This window comes from Mesoplodon bidens (assembly GCF_964165515.1).
Source record: "Mesoplodon bidens genome assembly, chromosome: 14".
In the NCBI taxonomy this organism is placed as follows: Eukaryota; Metazoa; Chordata; class Mammalia; order Artiodactyla; family Ziphiidae; genus Mesoplodon; species Mesoplodon bidens.
Genome location: NC_138170.1, coordinates 88,170,512 through 88,195,407, shown reverse-complemented (window position 1 = coordinate 88,195,407; position 24,896 = coordinate 88,170,512). Strand labels below are relative to the sequence as shown.

At 51.0% G+C, this 24,896-nt stretch overlaps 1 protein-coding gene across 1 annotated transcript in view; it reads left to right on the top strand.

Moving 5' to 3' along the window:
- Nucleotides 1-8,332: 8,332 nt before the first annotated feature.
- The window catches only part of TPO (thyroid peroxidase), a gene marked incomplete at both ends in the record, with an annotated part of 35,873 nt that continues 19,309 nt past the window's right edge, over nt 8,333-24,896 (top strand). The window contains 5 exons of the mRNA XM_081253912.1: nt 8,333-8,426; nt 13,891-13,975; nt 18,029-18,198; nt 20,628-20,760; nt 24,297-24,426. Coding sequence (XP_081110038.1) covers nt 8,333-8,426; nt 13,891-13,975; nt 18,029-18,198; nt 20,628-20,760; nt 24,297-24,426 — 612 coding nt within the window. The remainder of the gene's footprint in view (nt 8,427-13,890; nt 13,976-18,028; nt 18,199-20,627; nt 20,761-24,296; nt 24,427-24,896) is intronic.

The following is a 24,896-nucleotide window of genomic DNA, read 5'->3' as shown; positions in this document are numbered from 1 at the left end:
CTTTGACCCCTGTGGCCAGGGCTGTGGAGCGTTCCACTCCTGAGGCTGGAGGCTCAGCTGCTGCTTCCTCGGGCTTTTATTCTGGGAAGTTGGGCCTCTCCTGGGTCAGCAGACGCTATCAGCACTGAAACGGCCTCAGGTCATTGCTGACAGTGACCAGGGTCAGCAGTGACAGAGACAAGATCAGTGTTCACAGGGACGGAGGTCAGCGGTGACAGTGACCAGGGTCAACAGGCACAGTGACAAAGGTCGGTGCTGACAGTGACCAAGATCTGCAGTGACAGTGACCAGGGTCAGCGGTGACCATGAGAGGGTCAGTGCGGACAGTGAGCAGGGCCAGCAGTGGCCACGTGGAGGGTGAGCCCTGTCAGCGCCAAGGGTTGGGGCTGGCCTGCGGGGGGATGAGGCTGGCGTGTGACCCCGTTTCCCCGTCGCGGCTGTCCTTGCTGGGCCTGTCTTGAGGCTGAGCCCTCCCCGCTCCCCGAGGCAAAGCAGGTGCCCTGGCCGCTCCCACACCCGCCGCGCTGTGCTCAGGCCCCTGAGGGGGCTCCGGGGAGGACCCTGAAGCAGCAGGTGTCCGGTGCTCCCTGTGCACTGGCCCGTCCTGGAGGAGGAGGGTGGAATGATCTAGGGCCTTTCCTCAGGGGGCGGCGGGAGCAGGGACCCCAGCAGGACGACGGGGAGGGGCTTCCCTCGGGGAATTAGGTTCTGCGTTGGTAAGAAGAGAGCTCGACAAAATAACTCTTAAAATTAATAAATGCAGCTCCTCTGATACAGGAGCGTGAGAACAAGCATCCCCGCCCACCCCTGGCCGGAGGTTCCTCCTCCCGTGCTGTGACTTTGGGTCCCCAGACCTCCTGGAGGCCAAGTTCAGCCGCCTCTCCTAGACCTGCCCGGCCAGCTCCACCGAAGGCAGGACAGGACCCAGGGGTCAGCCGGTGGGGCTTGAGCACACACGTGGGGAGCCTTGGTCGCCACGTCACACGGGAGGACCTCTGAGGACACAGGGCCAGGAATAGACTCAGACAGGCACGTCCCTAACCGAGCTGTTGGGCTGAGGGCCCCTTGGGGACGCTCAGACTTTGGGGAAGGGATTGCACCCTGGCAAGTGCCCACTGGACCCCGTGGTGGGTGCGGGAGGGCTCCTGGGGTCTGCGCCATCCCAGAGGATGGGCTTCCCGTGACGCAGGGGATGGAGGTGGGCCCCGGGGCCGCGCCCTCGGATGGATCCAGGGCTCTGTTAATCTCTTCCTTTTAACCATGAGTTCGTCTGGTGAGCTGCGTCTCACCCGTGTTTTGAAAGAGCAAATACAAGCTAAGACACTTGATCCTCCTGCGGTGACGAGGGGAGAGACGCCCCCGCTTCCTTTTTCATGGAGCATCGACTTCGGAAACCTTGGAATTGTAAGTTCTTTCTCCTCTTTGAGATGTAGATAATTTCCTTTTAAAGCTAAATAAGCCTTCTTGCCAGTTTTACAGCCCAGGAACACCTTTCTCAAGGGCCTGGAAACATCTCTGAACTGTAAGGTCAAGGAATAAGCCTTGTCTCCCGTCCTGGGAGGGAAGAGCCCAGCTTCAGAGGGCCTCAGAAAATAACCCTGTTTATTTAGTTCCCTGCAGCAATCTTCACCAGCTGTACTGTCTCAACTGCATTCACAAATGTGCGAAGACAAATGCTTTGTCCCCCTGAGCTAGTAAAATTCACTTTTCCCTTATACAATGAAAATTGTGAGCTTATTTTATATACAGATACTTTCAGCACACAAAGTATCAGGTATTTGCCATCACATTGAATAAAAGGGAATGCAGGGGCTTCCCTGGTGGCGCAGTGGTTGAGAGTCCGCCTGCCGATGCAGAGGACACGGGTTCGTGCCCCGGTCCGGGAAGATCCCATATGCCGCGGAGCGGCTGGGCCTGTGAGCCATGGCCGCTGAGCCTGCGCATCCGGAGCCTGTGCTCCGCAACGGAAGAGGCCACAACAGTGAGAAACCCACGTACCGCAAAAGAAAAAAAAGGGAATGCACATTTTGACTCGCTATTCTATTGTTCATTATTAAATAACCCATGGGTTAAGTCGGCAGAGGTAAATAAAAATCACCCTTGACCCCCCTCCAGCCCGCTGACGTGGGGAGCTGCGGCCTCGTTATTCCACCACGAGAAACAGCAAAGAGGCAGGTGCTCGCCGTGCAGGTGACGACGGTCACTCAGAGAGTCACGCCGGCACAGACGCGTCCTGATGAGGTGGGAGCTGCCACACTGTATGCCACGTGGTCAGGCCAGGCCGCGCGGTGTGGTGTCACTGGGGTCGGCGAGAGCCCCCGGGGGCAGGATGAAGATGCCCCAGGAGCCGGGAAGGGGGGCTCAGAAAGGACGCGGCTGTGAGAGGGGCGCCGCCCGCGGGCCACGGTCGGGCCCCCGCGTCGCTCTGGGCGACGTGGAAGGCAGCCGGAGGGGGCGGAGCCCAGGGCAGCCGACAGCCGCCCGCTCTGCTCGTGACCCTTTGCTTCAGACCCAGCAGCGACTGGGTGTCTGACCGTTGGCAGGAACTTCCGCATCTCCGAGCCTCAGTTTCTTCATCTGAAAACAGAAACGAGGGCAGGTGCCTCGTAAGGATGCTACAGGGGCTGCACAGTCACGTGTGCAGCGTCACGGCCTTTATCCAGGTGCCTGACCTGGGAAAACCAGTGCTTCCGTGTTTGCTACAGCATGTTGTCTCTGCAGATTCTCTGAATTAAGTGATTATTATCGCTTACCAGGAAAGTTACCCCCTTTTGCCACAAGAAAACACAACCTGAAACGCGGGGCTTCTGGCTGGAGAGCCCTTTTCAGCCTGGACGCCGTGGACTTTAATTTCCATCCTTCATACAGCACATGACCTTCTGTCCTTGTTAGCAAGCTTCCTACGTTCAGAAAACTCATTTTGCAAAGTTATTAAAAATTGGTACGGGGACTCCTGGGTTACAGAAAACACGTACAGTTGTACCTGAAAACCAGAAATATTTGTGACTTGACTTTGCAAGTGTCTGAGAAGAACCGCTCCATTATAATGTGCGAATTCGCCCAGCAGTCTAAGTGAACATGTAAATTTACTTCATGTTTCAATGAAACGGATGATGCGTTCATTGTAGGTGTGAGTTTGTTCAGGATTTTTATCGGCAAGAATCAGATGTTCACACAGACTCTCTTCATGTCTTGGCAAGTCAATCACTAATGACTAAACCTAAAGGAGAACTTTTAAAAAATTCCTCTTATCTTTAACAAAAATATAAGTAGAGAGACCGCTTTCTAGTCATGTGTCCTTGTGGCAACACCTGCGAGCGACAGAATTAAAATGAAAAGCCCTCTCACAGAGTCTTCCTTGTCCTACCCGCCCTCGGGCCTGGCGGGGACTCTGGCTGGTCCCCTGGGCCCTGCGCTGTGGGCGTCTCTCTCTCCTGGACAGAGCGTCCTCCTCCTTGTCTGAAAGGCAGAGAGCTTCGGTACAGGTGCCCCTGCATGCAGGAAGCGGGGCTGTGAGATCGCAGAGGCCTCCAGCATTTGGGCCCCGAGTCGGCCCAGCAAGGCCGCCTCTGGGGATGACTCAGCACCAATGTCCCCAGAGGAGAAGACCCTGCACAGCTGCGCCCGTCCCCCGCTGCCCGTGCCACATGACCCCCGGCCTGCTGGCGCCCAGGAACACCTGGCACCTCCAGCGGGGACTGGGATCTGCCACCCGAGGGCACGGCTGCCACACCCCCCTCTAACCCGGCCACCGGGCTCCACCCAGGGACTATGTACGTCTCTGCAGTGACAGGGCTCTGAGCATCCGTCTCTCAGGGTAAATTCCAGATTCCTCTGCAGGGCCCGGGGGAGGGTCGGGGTTGGCCAGAGTGGGGAGCCCCAAGGCAAGCCTTTGCCCAGAGGCCCTGCTGAGCTAGCAACCCAGAGGACAACGCACAGCGGGCAGGCAGGAGGGCCCTCAGGTGCTCGAATCACAGAGCCTGTGTGGAGGCGAGGCCCCCAGCTGCCTCCGCCGAGTCTACACCTGTGGTCCCATCAGCTAAGTGGGCACTGAGTGCTTTTCCCAATCAAAGCCCTGGGCGTGGACCACTAGCCTCACCCAGTGTGTAGACCACTGATGTCCCCAGGCTGGCTCTGCCCACGTGGCCTGGGGGCCAGAGTCTGGGAGGCTCTAGTGACCCGGGCAGGACCACACCGGCATCCCACAGGAGGCCACCCTCACCGTGGGCGGGAGGGTCAACCTACCTACACATGGCAGGAGGCCACGCAATTCCCCGGCACAGACCGCGTCCAAGAGTCACACGTGAACTGGAAGCAGAAGACATGGGGCCCGCGGACACATGTTTCTTCACACGGAGTCCAAGTGGGCGGAGCGGCCACGTGTGGCCCCTGGACCCAGCTGCCTCGCGCACCCTGCCGTGAGGGCGCATCTTCTCCTTGGCGGGTAGGAACGTGAACAGCAGCTCTGCTCCCTTGGGTGCTGGAGCGAGAGGACTGGGCTCCTGCACGGGAACCCAGCGGGAGGGGGGCTGGCCGCACCTCATTGCAGCCTGGAGGGGCTGCACCGTGTCCCCCCAAAGTTCACATGCCAAAACCCTGACCCCCAGAACCTCAGGATGTATGTGCAGATAGGGTGTTTAAAGAGGTAATTTGGGTAAAGTGAGCTCTTCAGAAGGGACCCCAGCCCAGGAGGACAGGTGGCCCCGTAGGAAGAGGAGGTCAGGACGCAGACACGCAGACACACAGAGGAGGACAGTGAGGACACAGGGAAGACACCGTCTCCAACCCACGGGACACGACCCAGCGCCCTGGGGTCCAGGAGGGAGGTGAGGCCACGTCTCACTCTGGACCCGATGTTTTCAAAGGAGGCGGATCGTGTGACCCCGTCTTCATTTGGAAGGTCGTGGACACAGAGTGAATATCCAGATGTATTTAGTTGTCACCTCCCCCCATTTCATATGGGTTAAGTGGACGACAAAGAAGCATCCACTTCTCCAGGTGTAGAGATGGAGAGTCACACACAGCGTGGAGGGGACCCAGGTCCTGGGGAGACGGATGGCGGGCAACACAATTATTAATGTAGGACAAATCCTTCAGGAGCTTCAGGACACACGTCCTGGGGCTTTCATTTCTGTGTACGTGAACATGGGCAAATCATATGCACCGTGACTTTGAAAATACCTTTAGAAAGACGGTCACATCAACAAATTCCAACAGTCCTCGTGACTGACTGGGATGTGTGCGTATGTGGTGAGGGGCTGTCAGGTCTCACTACCTGAAGCTGGAGAACATTTGATCAGAACATTGAAAAGGGCACATGCTCTGGACCCTTCAAAGGCAGCTGGAAATGCAACGAATACCTCTCAAAAGTGCAACCCTGAGCTGGTTTTTCCAGACTGACCAAGCAGATAGGTTTCCTTGTGTACTTGTTACTTTAACAAAAACTAAAATGTTTTCTTTATTTCTTTTTAAAAAGGGCACAATTGCTTTTTAAAACTCTCCCAAAAGATTCCCTTTCCTAGATTGTCTTTAAGCAGTTAGTTAAATGATACAGGTATCTCAGGAGAGTCGTATAGTTTTTTTGTTTATAACTCACCAAATATCAGTGTTCTTAATGCACAATATAAAACTGAGGTGGTCAGAACATTTAATAAACCAGAAAAGCACATTACCGACTTAACACCCACTAACATTTCTATCATCCCTTGTAGTGATTTAAATTCACTAAAGAAAGAATAATGATGCGATCTTCTTATGTCTCTTTCCTGGAGGAAGAGGACCTTTGTTTGGGACCCTCCACTTCAGGCTGGGAGGGTGAACAGTAAAAGCCTCAGAGCACTGGCAAGGGCGAAGTGTCAGGGTCCAGGATTCCATCTCAGTCTAATGTTTTTTGCTCAACCCTGTGTGAGGACTTGGGGTGGGAACACCAGTGAGCTGGAACCTCTAGAAGGCTCAGTGGGACATGGGTGCTTCATCCCCACAGGGCATCACGCAAACTCCAGGCTCTGACGTGAGTCACGGAACATCTTGGGCCCAGTCGTGGAGGGTGACTTGAGCACAGGGACCCGCTGTTCCTGGGTGCAGCCAGCCGGCACGAGATGCCTGTGGAAACGGTTACGTCAGGGCACCGGTGTCTGAGGCTGTGTGCACAAGGCCACCCGTCTGAGCATCTGCCCTGAGCCAGCCAAGGACTCAAAGGAACATCCGGCCGTCTGAGCGTCTGCCCTGAGCCAGCCAAGGACTCAAAGGAACATCCGGTCTCCACTGGGATCGTCCTCACGTCCAGGGCCCTAAACACAGGCCGACACCAGCTGGGGTCCCAGTAAAGAGGCTCCTCTGGGTCCCTGCGTTCTCTCTGAACCACCCCGTGTGTCACATCCAGCTGCCTCATCTGTGTTCACGTCCCTCTTCAGGCAAATTCCACCCAAAGTTCCAAAAGTGTGTTTCCAAATGCTGCCAGCTGGCTGCCTGTGCACAGCTCCAATGCCTCAAATCCAGCGTCCCAACCCGAACAGCTACCTCTGCGCCTCTCCTCCGGTTCCCCTCCTTCCCTGGCTTCCCCAGGGTCAGAAGCGGGATCTCCATGGCTTCAGGCCACAACTCAGCCTGCCGGGGCCCTGGCTCTGCTCCCTGTCTGCTCCCAGGGAGGCAAGTCACCAAGTCCCTGCTTTGCTGTGAAGGGGCCTTGGAGTCTCGCCCTTCCTCTCACCGTCTCAGCCTGTTACCACCATTTCAGGGAGAAATGACCGTAACTGTTGACGATTCCCCACCTGCTTTTCTAACTCACTTACTGTGTTACTTTCAGACGGATCTTTCCTATGCTGATCATGACATTCTAATGCTTCAAATATGCCCTGATGTCCCGATGCCTTGCATACGTGTTAGCATCGAACCTCAGCTTTCCTGGAGGGAGCATCCTTGAATAAGGCACCAAGAGAGGGAAAAAGAGCAGGAAGAAGAGGAAGATGATTTCATGTAGAAGAAACCCAAGACTCAGACGGGAAGTGGAGAGGTGCAGAGACCCCACACTCTCTACAGACCAGAAGACGTGCCTCACCCCCTCTCAGAGACGGGATGCGGGGCATCGGCAGGGCTCCTCACGCTGCCTCTGAAGATGAACGTGCTCTTTTTCATAAGGTGTTTAGCTCAGAGAAGCAAGAGAGAGGACAGTGCGAGCGTCACGAGGGGCCGGTTGTACTTGGTTTCTTCTTTCCCGACACTTACGCATTCTTTCCCTTTCTTCCTCATTCCAGGGCCAGAGGCTCAACCTCACATGGACCCAGGTGAGGCCACACCTGGCCAGCACACGGCCTTCTGTGCAAACACAGAGGTAAACGTCCAGCCAACCCAGGAACGGGAGCCAATCCAGCCCGGTGATGTGGGCGGGGAGTGGAGCCTGGAGCCTCTTTATAGGTGGGAGGCCAGGCCCTGGGCAGCTGGGCACGTCCAGGGTCACCTGTCCTGCACACCTACCTCTTGGCTGAGCGGAGGAGAGGGTCTGGCTGTGAAACTTTTTGGCTTTCCTTTTTCTGAGAGAAATCCATCACTGAAACTTGTAAAGCAGTTCAAGGGAGGCTGTTATGTGGGCTCAGGGCACATCTGGGAGGCTGACTGAGCAGAGCCGCGGGGCTGACGACTGTTAGGTTTCCTGCGACCTCAGTGCAGAGAGCGCGGCCGGCAGGTGCAGCCAGGTCGGTTCACAGGTCAGCAGGCCCTGACACGTGCTCCACTCAGGATGCCCCGTCAGCCCCACCCCGTTTAACAAAGTTCGTGGCACCAAAATAGCAGCAGAACATCCAAGGCTAGGAAAAGAAAAATTGGGAAAATAGAAATGATTGATTTGGAATTTTTGCTTTGTCTTAACAGCTCCATAATTCTGAAATCAGTTTATAAGCAGGGAAAAGAATGTTGTAGGAAATCCCACATGCATTTAGAAATTTTATATACCTCTTTTCTAAAAGCTAAATTCCTTGTATTATTCATTTTTTAAAATTCTACAGAGATGTGTTATGGGAAATAGATTTGTTTTATTCCCTGTGATTATTCCCAGAAGTTTTACAGCATTAGGCATCACCATGAATTAAAACAGGTTGTCACTGAGCTATTCTGCTGACAACAGCTGCCCAAGAGGAGGGATCTCTTTTCAAATAGTTGGGCAGGTAAGGCCTGTCCACACCGCAGACATGTGGGTCAGAACCTCCCAGAGCTCAGACCCAAGCTTCTGAGAGCAGCCGCCTTGCAGGGACTAGTGCGTGGAGAGTCGTCGACAGGGACTCTAGCTGAGGAGTTGACCGTGACCTTGACCGCCTGATGCCCTCAATTCCTCTTCAGGATGGGGGCTCGGGCCATCCTGGGCACCACGCTGGCTGTGGCCTGTGCCGGAGCTGTCTTCTCCTTCATCCTGAGACACAAGGACCTCTTTTGGGGTGAGTAACAATAAATTACGGTCTTCTGAAATCATAAAGTTATTGCTCCCAGCGACCAGAACAGGAAGCATCGTGGGTTCTCCAGAATCAGGTAAGACCTCTTCAGTGTTTCTTTCACTTTCCAAGAAAATAACAATAATTCTTGAGTTTAGAAGGATTAGAATACAATTCTTTCTGAAAAATAACTGATTTTCCTATGATTACACAATAGAAAATTTCCATGTTTACCTACTCATATGTTTGAAAAACATTTCTTTGGGAGTAGTTGTTTGTTCCTGTATCACAAAGTCATTTTTCATTAAATCACTTCTGTGTTGTATTTTCTGGAATCAGGGTGCTACAATGTCAAATTCAGTTAAGAAATGTATAGCTATGCTGTGGTTGAAATCATCACAGCTCAAACTCTGCTCTGTTTTGAAAAAAAAAGGAAAAAAAGGTCCCAAACACGGAGGAGGGATGTGACTGGAGCAGGGTATCGGAGGGCATTTCGAGGATGCTCTCTGATCACCAGCCTCTGCAACACGGGCCCCCCGGGCAGGCTCGCCCCTCTGGGCTCTTCAGAGCTGGACATTCTGCTCCCCTGGCCCCTTCCCCGAGCCCCAGGCCCCTTGATCGCCCTCCAGGCATGATGAGTCCACGCAGCCACGTCACCCCAGGTTGTCTCCTGCTGAGATCCACGGAGTCTCCAGTTTCACCGAACACGGAGGCCTCGGGGTCACGCGAACAGTTGCACCAAAGTCCTTTGCAGACCCAAATGCTCCTTAAGAAAATGGCCTGGCCGTTGAGGCTGTGAGGAGGCTGAGGTAAGGCTCTGTCCCCACCCACTACTGACTGGGCCACTTTCTTGTCTGTAAAGTGGAGAAAACTGGAAGATTCTCCACCACAGTTCTATTTGTGAGTATCACTGAGATGCTCCGTCTAAAGTACTGAGTGCATCGTGCCTGGACAATACGAACTAGAAAAAAACAAAAACCAATTCCATCTAAAATATCCTCAAGCAGTGTGGTCCCCCCCTTCCCAGCCCAGTAAACCCATCTCAGCAAAGGGGTGCAGCAAATGCTTTGTGAATTAGTCATTGCATTTCATATTTACTACGGTCCTGGTTCTACAAAACCATAGTGACAAAGGTGTCATGAGTAAGAGCCATTCAACAGAATATAAATATATCTGCACACTAGGGTTTTTAGTTTTAGAAATCATATATTTTTTAAAAATTGGGAAAGGTATATCTACAACTTTGCTAGAGCAATTTTTTATTGTTTCCCCATCTCTAAGAGGTTTTTTTTTTCCTCAAACTTTCAGTATATATATAAATAATGCACAGTATAGCAGCTGATAAAAATGCTGCAATTTGGAGCCTAATTTATTGTTCATTAGAATATTCTGAAGCTGGCTAATTACTTGTTTACTTTGTAAATTAATTATTTAGAAAATATCCTTAGTCTTACAGTGTTTCACTTTCACAGCCTTTAATACAATGATTTTTTTTCCCCAGTTGACAAGCCAATGGTCATTTTAAACAAAATAATTGCGCACTGGTTAACTTTCTTATTTATTTATTTATTTATTCATTTATAATTGAAGAATAGCTGATTTACAATATCGTGTTAGTTTCAGGTACAGCAAAGTGATTTAGTTATACATATACACTACTTTTTCAGATTCTTTCCCCTTACAGTTTATTACAAAATACTGAGTATAGTTCCCTGTGTTATATACAGTAGGTCTTTGTTGGTTATCTATTTTATATATAAAAGTGTTGAACTTTCTTTGAAACATAACTTTTATCAGTCATATTTCTCCGTAGCCAAAATTTCAATGACGATCTCACCAGACTTTTTGTCTGAGTTTGGGTTTATATCACTTGTGTTCACAGACTTTGTGACACGAGCTGTCGGATTGCTCCCTCTTGCCTGTTCAGAGCCAGCTGGGGGCACTGGGCATGAGGACCAGGTCCGGGCTGGACCACAGACGACCATCTCCACTTGCCAGTGGGGAGCCCCTTGGGGTGGGGTGTCTTCTCTGTGGGCTGCTCCTGCCCATGGGGTCCAGTCACCCGTTCACAGCTTAGAAAGTAGAGGCCCCAAGGGTCTCAGAGATGGCGGAGCTGTGGCCATGCTCACTGTCACCTCCCAGGTCTGTGCGTGGAACCAACACACACGTTTGAATCTGGCTGATAAACACTCAGGAACAACTATCCTTAGGTGTCGCATCAGTTTGTGAACTGTAGGCAGGTTTGCACAGCAGGAGTTCAAGTCCTCTCTCAAAAACTCCGAATAGAGCGTTTATCATGGAAACCACGTGAGTTCATCACCACACGGACTGGGGTTCATTTCTCCTGTTCGTGCAAACTCTAGATTTAAGTGCAATCATCTGTGTGGCAAATGTTCCAACACGTCATAGCTGTTACAAGAGAATCAGATGCAAATGAACAAGAGGCAGCAGAGGCATTGCTGCAGATGGGGGATTTGGGAAGCCAGCCTGATGAGTGAATCTGTTTAACAAGGAAAGTTGGCAGACTTATTCCAGTTCATTGGGTTTCAGCAAACAGGTATCCTTAAAGTCAGGACTAAACACAGAGCTCAGAGCAAAACCACATCCTCGGAGTTCATCAAGAGTACAGCTCAGAGAGGAAGAGTCCAGCACTCTTGCCTTGTTTGTTTGTTTTTTTGCGGTATGTGGGCTTCTCACTGCTGTGGCCTCTCCTGCTGTGGAGCACAGGCTCCGGACGCACAGGCTCAGCGGCCATGGCTCATGGGCCCAGCCGCTCCACGGCATGTGGGATCTTCCCGGACCGGGGCACGCACCCGTGTCCCCTGCATCGGCAGGCGGACTCTCAACCACTGCGCCACCAGGGAAGCCTTTGCCTTGTTTTTTAGTAGTCACTCTCTGGAAATAAGTGACTTCCTTCTTTCTGGCCTGTAGTGTTTTGTTGCATAACGGCTTCCTGAATTCCAGCTCTTTCCGTATGGGATGACCATGTACGAGGGGACCTTCTAGGGGCAGCACACCCCCGCTGGTGGTACCCACCTTCAGAAGGCTGATGTCTCCAGATCAGATGAATCAGGAAACTCCCTCTAATTTAGTTTTCAGATCTGAAAAGAAGAGGTTAGGTTGCGGATCTCCCAGTCTGTGATCCTACGGTCGGATGCTGCATCTCTGGACGCCACCCCGTGCCCCTGTGGTTGCTCAACAGCAGCTGAAGGAGGTGATTGAAGAGCCAGGGAGGGAGATGAGCCTGACACCCCACCCCACACGGTGAAGAGGAAATGAAACGGGTCACATCTGCCCGCTACCGGCAGAGACTGGAGACAATTCAAGATGAGAACTACAATTTTATGGGGAATTTTCAGCACAAAAATATATTTCTTATGCAATATCTGAAGAGATAATAATCTGCAAGCCTGTAACACTATCTTTAGGAACTCGGTAAACTATTTCATAGTAAGGAAGGATACTGGAGAATAAGTCAAATATGATCGATTACGCTTAAATGACAACATTAATATTGTCAAGAAAAGGAAGTATCTCTCTAGCAACTGTTAATTCCAAAGACACTGGTGACAGATACACATTTTTCTTTTTACTGAATCCGTTCTCAAATAACTGCCAAGTGCCTGCGAAGAGCCAGCAGTTGATCTCATTGCAGGAGACTTAAGAGGCGGGGGGCTCAGTGCATTCGGCCAACGCAGGGCCAGGCTGACCTCAGAAACGAAAATGTGGATGGAGGGTTTGGACGGGAACGAAAGGAAATACATGAAGGTCACAGGGCCTTAAACCCTGAGATTTCGTGGGGCTCCCAGTCCTGAGAGCTGAGTGGAATCCCCTCCAGCCCCAGGGCAGGGGTCCCTGAAAAGGCCGGCCTCTCCTGCGGGCTCTGCAGCCCCAGGCTGGTGGCCCCTCTGGGGTCCCCCTGACTCCCCTGCTTCCTGTGCCACACGCCCGCCGTGTGCTCAGACCCCACGGCAGGAACCCATGGCCGTGGTGGCCTGGACCCGGGTGAGCTGAGGCCGCTTCCGCCCCGTGTGCCCTCAGCCAGCCCGGGGTTGGAGGAGCAGAGGGGGCACAGAGAAGGGACCAGAGGGAGTCACGTTGTGGAATGTGCGCTGATGGCTGGGGAAGGACACTGAGGGGCTGCAGGCGAAACCCGACCGTCCTTCAAGGTGCCTTTGTGGGTCCACCGGGGGCGGGACCCCACGCTGGGCTCCTGGATGCAGGATGGACTCTGACAAGGTCTCCGCCTCCCAGCAACCTGCTGTCTGAATCCCCCCGAACTTTTCTTACAGTTTCGAGCCCCTTTACTTCTTCTTGCAACAAAATCTTCCGTTAACTTTTAGGACAAAATCTATCCGGTAACTTAATCCTCCTAAATTTGCTCAGGAATTTAATAAATTTTCTGGAATACACTATGCCTACGTAATTCTAAAGATACGGAAATTTACCATTTTAAAAATAGCTTTCTTTCTATTTAGATGTGTAATGTTCAAGAACATTCTGATATTCTATTTATTCTTAGAAATGAATGCATTTCCTCTGATGAAGTATTGATTATGCAACAGGTAATTTAGTAACAGAAGTTACTTGTGTGCGTTATTGGAAGGAGTCGCCTACTTTATAATATTCATTTGGAACCTCACATTTTAACCCCAAGATGGAATCTTAGATTATTGTCTTAGTCCATTCGGGCTGCGATCACAGAACCATGGACTGGGGGGCTTATAAACAACAGACCTCTGCTTCTCTCAGTCTGGAGGCCGGAAGTCCCCGATCAAGGCTCCAGCACCTTCAGATTCTGGTGAGGACCCTTCTCCTGGTTCACAGATGGGGTCTTCTCACTGTGTCCTTGCCTGGAGGAAGGGGCGGGAGCTCATGGGCCCCTCATACGAGGGCAGGCACCCCATCATGGGGGCTCCAGCCTCAGGACCTCATCACCTCCCAAAGCCCCTCCTCCTGACGCTGTTCCGTTGAGTGCTAGGAGGTCAACGTACGAATTCTGGGGAAACGGAAACATTCACACCACAGAACTTGTTAAACATGCCAGGCAGTAAAAACTAAAATAAAACATAAGGGTCTTTTCACTGCAAACTGCTGGTGTACTGGAGTAGTTTATCTTCTCTTAAATGCACAAGTTAAAATAGCCAACTATTATTATAAACTTCCTATACCACTGGTTTATGTAACTAAAACTCTCAGAAAAGAAGTTATTCAGAATCCCTGGAGGTGGCTCCGGCAAGTGAGAAGTAAGAATGGCTGGGCTGCCCGCGTAAGGATGGTGCTGGGTCCCTCCCCACCCCATCCCCAGGGTCTCTGCCAGCGAGGAACCAACACTCACTTAAGATGGGGAAATGGACCCAGGACCCCACGGAGGAGGGGCCCAGACGCCGCGTGGTTGTCACTACATCCAGCTGCACGTGGCGGGGAGTTTGCGAACTCTGTGTTTGATGGTGTGATGCTTCGTTCGTAGGAGAGACGGAGGAGTGTCGAGTCAGGGGCATCGTGGAGGCGAGCAAGCTGCTGGTGGACGAGGCCGTCTACTCCACGATGAGAAGGTACCGCCCCGGGGGTGGGAAGGAGGTGCACCAGCTCCTGGGGCTTAGCGGATTTGCCCATCGTCTTCTTCACAGTTTCCTCCACCTTACAGATTAGGGGCTGAGATTCACGTGAGCTTATTCTCATTTCTGGGGTCACATGCAAACAACCGAGAGAACCCGTATTCAAATTCTCTCTCTAGCAAAACAGAGCAAAGGGCAGCGATGCAGCCAGGGTTCAATATATCCTGGTTCAAAAGACAGATGAGGGAGCCTGGCTCCTGCAGAACTGGCCTCAGAGCCAGGGGGCAGGAGAGGTCCAGACACACGGCACCAGGGTCCGGGCTCTGGGACACAGCTGTAACCTTACCTAGGAATTAAATCTGCCCCCCCATTTCCTTTTTTTTTTTTTTGTGGTACGCAGGCCTCTCACTGCCGTGGCCTCTCCCGTTGCGGAGCACAGGCTCCGGATGCGCAGGCTCAACGGCCATGGCTCATGGGCCCAGCCGCTCTGCGGCATGCAGGATCCTCCCGGACCGGGGCACGAACCCGTGTCCCCTGCATCGGCAGGCGGACTGTCAACCACTGTGCCACCAGGGAAGCCCCCCCACATTCCTTTTAAATTATTAAGAAACACCTTCATTTTAAATATAAAAGTGGCATCAATATTAAGAATATTATAGTCTCACATTAGATATTTGTAAAGCAAACACGACAAACACACAAGAAAGTAAAAAGCAGGTTTTATCTTCACAAGTGTGTTATTTTGCTGGAAGCTGACTAATAATTATTTAAGGTCTCAAGATACAAAATATCACAAGACAGAGGTTGGTTTACTTCAAATTTCTATTATTCCACCAGAAAAGGCCCTATTGTCCATATTGGCTGCAACTAAGTTTTGCTTATTTTATAAAAACTTGAACCAAAGGGGAAAGAAAGAAGAAATCTTCTCTTGAAGTGTGACTCTGTTAGTGTGTCCACGACTGTGATATCAACTATCCATGAAAAAGGGGAAGAGCTACTGACAACCCCCATGGAGAGAAGGCACTGAGCCTCCTCGGACCCCCCTGCAGTGAAGGGCTGCACCGTCCATGATCTGCTTTCTCCCGAGGGGGAACTGACCGTTTGCAAAGTCTGTGGCCTGGGGGCTTCGTTTCAAATGTAAATGTTGAAACAAAGGCTACTCGCTGACTGTGCTGCACAGTGGATTTTAGTAACAGCAGAAGAAAAACACTAGAAACCTGGAAATTAGGCTGTCCCCACTGAGACCTAGGGGTAAGACAGGAATAAAGACACAGACCCACTAGAGAATGGACTTGAGGATATGGGGAGGGGGAAGGGTAAGCTGTGACAAAGCGAAAGAGAGGCATGGACATATATACACTACCAAACGTAAGGTAGATAGATAGTGGGAAGCAGCCGCAGAGCACAGGGAGATCAGCTTGGTGCTTTGTGACCACCTGGAGGGGTGGGATAGGGAGGGTGGGAGGGAGACGCAAGAGGGAGGGGATATGGGAACAGATGTATATGTATGACTGATTCACTTTGTTATAAAGCAGAAACTAACACACCATTGTTAAGCAATTATACTCCAATAAAGATGTAAAACAAAACAAAACAAAACAAAAAAAACCAGGGAGCTGAGTTCCAGGCCGGCACAGGCCCTCCTGCTGCCCCGGGGCTCTGGCCACCACGGCCTGCGGAAGGGCCCGGGGGCTGGTGGGCGGTGGCCCAGGAAGATCCTGTCTGTTTTCTAACACACCAGCTCTCCTGAGAAGGGGCCCTGGCTGCCTCTCTCCAGACGGCTCTCCAAGGGTGTCTACACAGTGAACAGCCTTGGAAGACAGAGTTTTGTTCACTGTCCGACGCGCGGTTAAGGACTCCTTCCGGTAAAGGCCAGGCTTCCTGTCCTCCCAGAAAGACCCGGCTTCCTCTGCAGGACCAGAGCCCACGGGCGCTGCCGCCATAACAGATCACCACAAACTCAGTGGCTACAACAACGCCATTTATTACCTTACCGTCCTGCGGGTTGAAGTCCAACACGTATCTCACGGGCCCAAAACCACGGTGTCAGCAGAACCGTGTTCTTCCTGGAACTTCAGGAACAAATCCGTTTCCTGCCTTTTCCACGTCCCAGAGGCCACCTGCATCCCTTGGCTCCCGGCCCCTTCCTCCGTCTTGGAGCCGTCACATCCATGTCTCCGAGCTCCCTCCACTGTCACCTTCCCCTGCGCTACCCTGGGTCCACCTGGATCATCCAGGACAAGATCCCCTTTTATGATCAGCTGAGTAGCAGCCTTGATTCCACCTGCAACTGAACTCCCTTTGCTGTAGAAACGAACAGGTTCACAGGCCTCAGAATCAGGACTGGGACGTCTTCGGGGGCCAATACCATGTCTACCGCGGCGTCCAGGGTGTGGAAACAGACGCCAACACGGGTGGGCAGCCCTGAGCAACGGCCTCATTTGTCTCTGAGCCCGGAGCCTGGGGTCTCTGAACCTGGTTCCCATGGGAGCTTGTAAGGAAAAGCTCTGCCCCTCAAAGTTCACGGCCTCACAGTACCTTTGGAAAACACGCTGGCAAATCCAACACGCTCCCACGTTAAGTTCTCTATTGTGTACGTTTATACACACACTGGCTGGGGTCTAGCGTGCCGTGTGTGTAGGATCTTCAATTCTCAACGTGGTCTCCATCAGTCACAGGCTGTCATCCTGGTGCTCCGCCTTCCTCATCTGTAAAATGGGCCCACCTAGCGTTGGTCTCCTGCTCTTTGATGAGCAATAACTGAAGATATGGAGTAATCTGGGTCGGTACTCAGCCGGCACTTGCACGTCACCTCCGTCAGTGGGCTCCACACATTCCAGGTTGTCAGTAACAAGGGGAATGTGTGAAGGATCCACTTGCTCGGAGCTGGCAGAACGACTGGAGCACAGCTGGGCCATTTCCCCAAGACCTCAGGGCTGTGAACCAGAAACCTAAGGGCAGTGGTAGGGGGTGTCCTGCCCCTGAGCTCCGCCCCGACGGCTCTCAGGTTAGGCTTAGAGCTGGTTCTCACACGGGCTCCTGGGGCCTCGGTGGTGCAACCCTGCAGGGGCCACCAGGTGACGGCAGCTTCCTGCACAGGCCACCTGGGTCCTGCCCCTCCAGGGGTCCCCGGGCCCTGAGATGCTGGTGGGCAGGTGGGTCCCCTGTGGTGGGAGCTGCTGGAATCCCAAAGGCCGGGGACCCTCGTGAGAGGACAGAGGGAAGGGAGGGTGAGGGGCACCCGCGGCAGGACTTGCAGTTCTTGCCGCCAGCGGCTCCGTCACCTGCTCAGCTGTGCCGTGAGATGCGTGACTGGCAGCACGGACACAGCAGGGTCGCAGCCTCAGCACATCTGCTACGGGACCAGGACAGGCTGCTTGCTGGCTCTCAGAGCCCCATCCATCAGCTGGAACCCTCACGTCTAACTGGGCTGTTTTTTTCAAGTTTCAAAATCAATTTATTTATCCACAGTAATATTCTCAGTGAAACATTAATTAGCACTTAAAATATCCTTAAATAACACTAAAAATCAGTATTGCACAATAAGCTAGAAAAACTGTCAACATAAACAGTGAGACGACCTTATCTCAACAAAAATTTAAAGTATATTACAAAGTGACCAAGAAGAATGAATCAGCGGCAAACATACACAGATGAGCCATTGTCAAAAAGTGTTCTGAAACCAACTTAATTTAGTTTTCATGGCAATGTGTGGTAAATGTACAGGCAAAGTTAGCAAACCCATTGACTAACTGGACTTTGATGAGAAGGTTGATCTCACACAGCTGCTATGAGGATCAAATGACTCGGCTCTGCAAGTTTGTAAAAGACAAACATTGCTCGTTCTCTTCACCTTTCAACACTGGCAGACTGTCTACACTTGGGTCCCATCCCTTCACTAAATCCCGCGGGCCTTGTGGACGGGGTCCTTGAATCCCTACCTGCCTGTTGCCTGGCAGGTACTACGTAAAGGTGCGTGTGATTGATTAGTAAGTAATCACCAAACACCATAAAAGAATAATTGACTTTACATCTCCGCTTTGTGCCCAGAAACCTCCACAAAAGAGAAATCATTTCTCCGTCACAGCTTCTGTCTTTTTCCAAACTCCCTGAGCCCACCAGCCGCGCCGCGTCCCGGGCGGCAGACATCATGGAGGTGTCGGTGCAGGAGGCGAAGAGGAGGGCTCACCGAGGGTCTTCACCGTCCGGGCCGCCCACAGGTGAGCACCCGGGGGACGGGGGGTCAGGGCCGGGCAGGGCTGTGCAGGGGCTGGGGGTCCCCGCAGGGCGCGATGCCCACTCATTCACAGGACAAAGGAGCGGTTCTTTAAGAGGCTCAGGAGTTTGGTTTTGTTAGTCCGGGAAATCACTGCTTCTCTGCTGTTCAGATCGGGTTTGGAGAAGCAGCTCGGTAATCTAAGTGTCCCGCTCTGTGGTATGAAATGATTGAGGGATACTTCCAAGGCCCCGACCGACCTGGTTAAAACCTGGGGGAAACTCACTTCTGTGGGACGCAGCGTGTTCCAGGGAGACGAGGACAGCAGCCCCACTTCTCCTGAGAAAACTGCCTCGGGGCCCTGCTCAGGCCTCTGGGAGCCAACGTGCTCCTCCCTAAATGGGGCAGCCACACTGGCCGTCCACTCGGCTGGCCACAGGCAAACCAGCAAACACGAGGGGCGAGCTGCATCCCATCAAAGGCTCTGCTGATGTTAAGATACTGAGTGAAAGTGATTTCGATCATAGGCACATTTCTAAGTCCAATGATGAGGAATTAAAAAACAAGATTATTTTTAATGAACTTATGGAGACTTCTTTCAATGTGGTGCCATGAGCTACTTGGTCTCTGAGTTTTTCCTCCCAATTAGCTGTAGATTAGTTTAATACTGATTTACTTAGTTTTTAGAATAAGACAGACTCAGCTAAATCGGGATTAACCTGAATTCTCAGATACTAAACTTAGAAGTTAAGTTTAATCAACTTTATAGCAACCAAAGATCCATTTGAAATGTTTTTATTGAAGCAGTTGAAAACTGTCTCTAAGGACTGTTGGTCTGTGATCCTGTCTCGGTGCAGCTGGGACTCCGGTAGCGGTGACTGCAGTCAGCGGTCCTGCCGGCCTCGGGTTCACGGTGTAGTGTTGCAAGGCCATTGCCCAGGTCTGTGGGTGTATTTGGCTGATGGGTTTGGGCCAGGCTGTGGTGCAGAACTGAAGAACCCCTTAGTCTAGGATGTTTTCTATTATTTCCACTATCAGCATAGCCAATCTAGAAATTTCAGAATTAGTAAAAGTGGAAGGATCCAAATGTTTCCCCATCAGTTCGTCACCAAACAGCATCTACAATCAAATGTTGGCACCCCTCCCCTAGGGATGTTTCCTGACATTGGTTTTGTATTAACATAGCTATGATCATGGTTCTTTTTTTTTAAATAAATTTATTTATTTATGGCTGCATTGGGTCTTCGTTGCTGCGCACAGGCTTTCTCTAGTTGCAGCGAGCAGGGACTACTCTTTGTTGTGGTGCGCGGGCTTCTCATTGCGGTGGCTTCTCTTGTTGTGAAGCACGGGCTCTAGGCACGCTAGCTTAGTAGTTGTGGCATGCAGGCTCAGTAGTTGTGGTTCACGGGCTCAGTTGCTCCGCGGCATGTGGGATCTTCCTGGACCAGGGCTCAAACCCATGTCCCCTGCATTGGCAGGTAGATTCTTAACCACTGCGCCACCAGGGAAGTCCCACTGTGGTTCTTCTCATGGACTTTGTCTGTTAGACTCTCGCATGTGCTTGAGCGTTTCCTGGTACGAAGCCTCACCTTGTTAAGGAATGTGTATTTCTCTATCGACTAAATAAAAATTGTCGTCTAAGCTTCATTTAACTGTCCACATACAGTCATTCCATAGAGGTTGTTCAGTGAACATTAATTAAGCTAGCTTTGTTTCTCTCTAGTTTGAAAATGGGATGTGTGTCTTCCAGTGTTTTTCTGTCTTGATTTCAGCGGGATCTGGCCAGTTTTATGGCATTATCTTTGAAGATTTATACAAACCATCTTGGAGAGTAACCAGTGATTCCTTCTACCAACAGACAAGAAAGTGGTCCTTGCTTTGATTTGTCAAATAAACAGCAACAAAACTGGCAAAAAATAAGAGACTGTTTCCTGGGGCCCTAACCTAGAAAGATTTATGAGAAGGAACCAAACATCAACATGAAGGAAAAAAGAAGGGTTTTGTAGATGGACACATGGATACTGTTAGGAAACTTGACTGAGGTAGGGTTTGCGGGGATGATAAAGGCCAGGCATTCACCGTCTTCTGAGGTCAGGGCGTGGGCCCCCAGCCTCAGCCGAGCAGCATGGCAAACGCTGGAGATTCCACAAGCGAGGCTGCGGATGCCTCTGAGAAGTGCTTACCTCTGGGGTCAGAGCTCTCAGAATTGCTTTTCTGAAAGATCGCAAAGCAAAAATAAATTTTAAACCCCACATTACGAGCAACGAGGACACTCAAGGGGGTTCAATGACAGAGGATTGATTTCAAGGAGAAGGAAGGGCTTCCCGCAAAGAATGAGGAGGTTTCTGAGTGAATAACGATCACATTAGAACATTTACCCCGTCAGGTAGGTTATTACAATCGAGGGCTGAAGCTTTGGTGTTTGTTCCTTAGATGTTTTATCAGAAGATCTACTGAAAACGATTGCAAACCTGTCCGGATGCCAGCCCTACATGCTTCCCCCCAGATGTCCAAACACCTGCCTGGCAAACAAGTACAGGCTCATTACGGGCGCCTGCAACAACAGGTAATTCCTCAGTGCCCTCGGTCTCACCTGTAAATTGTATTTGAACATGACAGGTGCCATCAGGGCAGAGTCTCCATAGATTGTTTGAGGTTTCATTAAAGGAAGTGTACAATATTGACTTCATTATATTAAGAACTGGTCAAGCCTCTTCCTTACGCCCATGTTTCCAATACTTCTGTGTGTATCTTTAATAAGACACAGATTTTAAAGGTCTTCAGCTCCCTGGCAGCCAGGTACCACTTTCACCAGCGAGGCTAATCATAAACCTTCAGGGGTCCCTGAGGTCATCCCAACTTTCTTCCATTTCTTTTTCTGTGTATTTGCTGTCCACTCTCAGCCACCGACTCAGGCCGTCTCATACTCTGATCGCTCTTTCCAGAAGGTCAGTCCATTCAGGCAACCCCCAAACATTCCAGGTGACCCCAACCACCTCTGGGCCCCCGGCGCCCCCAGGGCCCCATGTGCCGTGTTCTGGGGAAACTGTACTTGCAGGTGGATGTGGGGTCACGGACGGCAGGACCAGGGTCAGGGGTCTCCTCTGCCCATGGCGCCCCTCCCAGCTCCGCTCTCTGCTGTCAGCCCCACCGCCTGCCAAGGAGGGGGCAGCCAACGCCCCCTGCTGATGGGCTCTGGGGGACGCACCTTCCAGGGAACTGTGGGTGGAGACCCAGTCCCTTTCTTTCCTTCCGTGATGTCGATTGAATCTTGTGTCACAGTATTTACAGCAACTAGATCCAAAGGACCAGCAGGGACTTCATACATTTTTTCTGCCCCAAACATAACATACCTGCTCAGAAAACTCAAGTGATACCACCTTGAAGCCTCGCTAACTGTTTTATAAATGAGACACACCCCAAGGTGGCCGATTCTCTCTGCAGGCTCAGACTTGCTAGTTCAAAACCTGCCCACACCAACCTCAAATGTTCACACATCCACTTGTTATAAAAATAGCCCCCAGAGCAGATTTTCAGCTGCCTGGTGTCTGAGAGACAGGAGCTGGTGTTTCAAGCAAATCCCAGTCACGTGGAGCCGCGGGGGGAGCAGACACCTGTCTCCCTCGTGAAACTCTCCTCCAGAGACGTGTCACCTGCTTGTTGTCAGCTTTGCGACCATTTCCAATGTGGTTGTCAATCCAAATCTACTAAAGGAAGCACGTGCTGGTGAAAGCTGACCCTCTGGGGCCGCCGCGGTTATTCTGCTCCAGCCTAGCAGCATCCGAGAGCGACGCCGGAAGCCTGGAGGGGGCCCCGCCTGGTGGCTGCGAGGTCCCCACAAGGTGTCCCTGGGTCCTGCCGAGCTGCCTGGGCTCTGACCCGACCAGAGGATGAGACGGTCACAGAAACCATGTGATGTCCCGGGAGCTGCTGAAACATGACAGTCAATCAGAAAAAAACACAAACAAACAAGCAAACAAAAAAACCAATCCCCTGAGCAGTTAAATTAACATTCTCATTATTCTTAATTGAATGAAAGAGCAGCACTTTATGGGATTTCAGTAAAGACAAGCCGACTGTAACAGATCAGAACACTGTACTAAAGCTGACTTACTGCAGCTGAGTAAATGCACTACTGTCCCATATGGTTTTGCAAATTAAGCCCCTTTGGTTGTGCTGGAGACCAACGGAGTATTAAAACTAGAATTATCCCCATTTATTGTCCCTTCGGACGTGCAAAGTAACCATCACCACCTACTGCTACTCATCATTCCTGAGTGGCCCCTGGACACTGCGGCAGGGCTGGGAGTGAGCCACAGAAGCAAGAAAGTCCCTTTTCTCCAGCGTCAGGAACCCTGGGGTGTCCCTGCCTTAACTGTGGGCTCTTGCCTCAAACAAGAGCTTAGAAAGTTCTCAGCAGCCCATGGTTCCTTTACTTCTGGGCAGAGCATCCAAACCAGTCCCATTTATAGAAGAATGGTGGGTGGATGTTATGTCTCAAATGGTGTAATAATGTAGTGTCAAAACAAACCAACTAAATTCTTCAATATTTATATTTACAAATACTTTAAAAGTTTTAAAAACCCTTTAGCTTGCCATGATTCTTGTAGACTTCACTCCCTAAATGTTGTGAGTGTCTACACATCAGATGCGGGAAAGAATATTAGAAAGCCTAGATCCCAATCTTTTCCAATTCAATTGCTTTTGCTACGTGAGCTCAAAGACCCAGCAAAGTTGTCTCCTGTCCACCTGCAAACTCCAGCCTCACTCCTTTCTTTTTGGAAGATTCTGCAACCACCAAACAAACACCCCCATGGCTATTATTGCCATAGGGATGTGTTGATAAAGGCCGAGGGACCTTGGATACCACAACAATTTTGTACCCAAATAATTCATTTTTAAAAAACAGAACAAATTTTTCTCTAACAAAAAATTCTCCTTTTTTTCTTTTGTCTTTGAACTAACACTTCCATTCTAATTTGTCTGATGTTTTTTTTCTAAATGTAGGATATTTTATGATTAAAGTATTTTATTTTCTCCTTTTACATAGTCCTTTACTTTTACATATGCTCTCTAAGCATTTTATTCTTGTATTTTCTAAATGTTACATAGTCACGTATTTATTTTATACATTTACATATGTGATCACATACGTATATATTTACTATTTATATGTGATTTGCACGAGGACTAGTTACCAATCATCTGTCTCTCATTTCCTCATTGCTGGAAACATTTCTGGGACACACTGATTCTTACTGATACTGGTCCCTTTGACTTAGAGGCACCTGCATGACTCAAAAGTCATGCTCAGAAGTAGTCTGTAAAATCAAAATATCATTAGACATAACTTTGCCTCATCATGCACTTTATATTTTTGTCAAAATATATTTTGACCAACAGAATGAAACTGCAGATCAGTCTGTTTATGGAAAACATTCCCATTGACCTTAATTGGCTGAGTCCGTGCTCACTGTTAAATCCGTGAACCAAGTGAGACTTGATACTTTCAGAAAAAGCTTGACTTATTTTTGATTCAAACAAATGTACTAATACAACCATCTCACTTCTGAATTTAGGACATTTCAGCAAGTTCCAAAGATTCCACTTTCTAGCAGAAACTTTGTTCTAAAGGTAAATACTGGTGACAGGAAAGGGCATCCTGCCCAGGTGGTTGTAGGAGCTTTGACGGGAGCTCGCTTAGCGCGGCAGGGTTTCAGGTGTGACTCTGTCCGGAGCCCCACGGAGGTGCCCATGGCGAGCTCCCGAGTGACACACAGCCTCCAGAGGACAAGCAGGGAAACTGGGCAGTGAACGTGGGAGACACATGGACGGGCAGGACACCACAGGTTCACGTGCTGAGGAGGGAGGGCACGTGCATGTGGGCTTTGGGAGCCAGCTCCCTTGAGACCACCTGCGCCCTTAGCCCGGGAAGCGTCTCAGCACCACGGGGGCGTGTGGTCCCCACTGGACAGAGGGCTTCACCCTCTACAATCACCCCAGGGACGCCGGCTCCACTGCGTCACTGGGGACAGTTCACTGCGTCGGCCCTGCTGCTTCGTCCCTCGTTGACTCAAACACGGAGCCCCGCTGTCTCCACAGAGACCACCCTAGGTGGGGAGCCGCCAACACAGCCCTGGCCAGGTGGCTGCCCCCCTCCTACGAAGACGGCATCAGCGAACCCAGAGGCTGGAACCCACACTTCCTGTACAACGGGTTCCCCCTGCCCCCGGTGAGTGCCACTGAAACGAGGCTGGAACTGGTTTCCCAGAAGGAGCAAACCTCCCCTCCCCTTGGAGGGAGCCGGGCTTTGATGAGATCTCGCTGAGTCGGGCCGGCCCCTGCGGGGTGGAGAAGGGCTCCTCCCCTTATAGCTTGGGAACTTGGCTCTGACAGATCAGAGCCCCTCAGCCAGTGACTGGAACAACACAGAGTTAAGCTTCATCCAGCTTTCGACTCTTTACAAATAGGTATAAGACTAGATGCGTTCAAAGACACATAATTGATTAATTCACTCATTTAAGTGGCAAAGATGATAACTGCTACACACTCCCAGAGGCAAATCATTTGCCGAACAAACTCATACCTAATCTACTGATCACTTGGGTCCAAAAATGGATCATTTGTCCCCAATTCGACTGCTCGCTTCAGCAAACAAACCAGTGGGTAGCCACTCACATTCCTCAGCTTATCCGCCCTCCC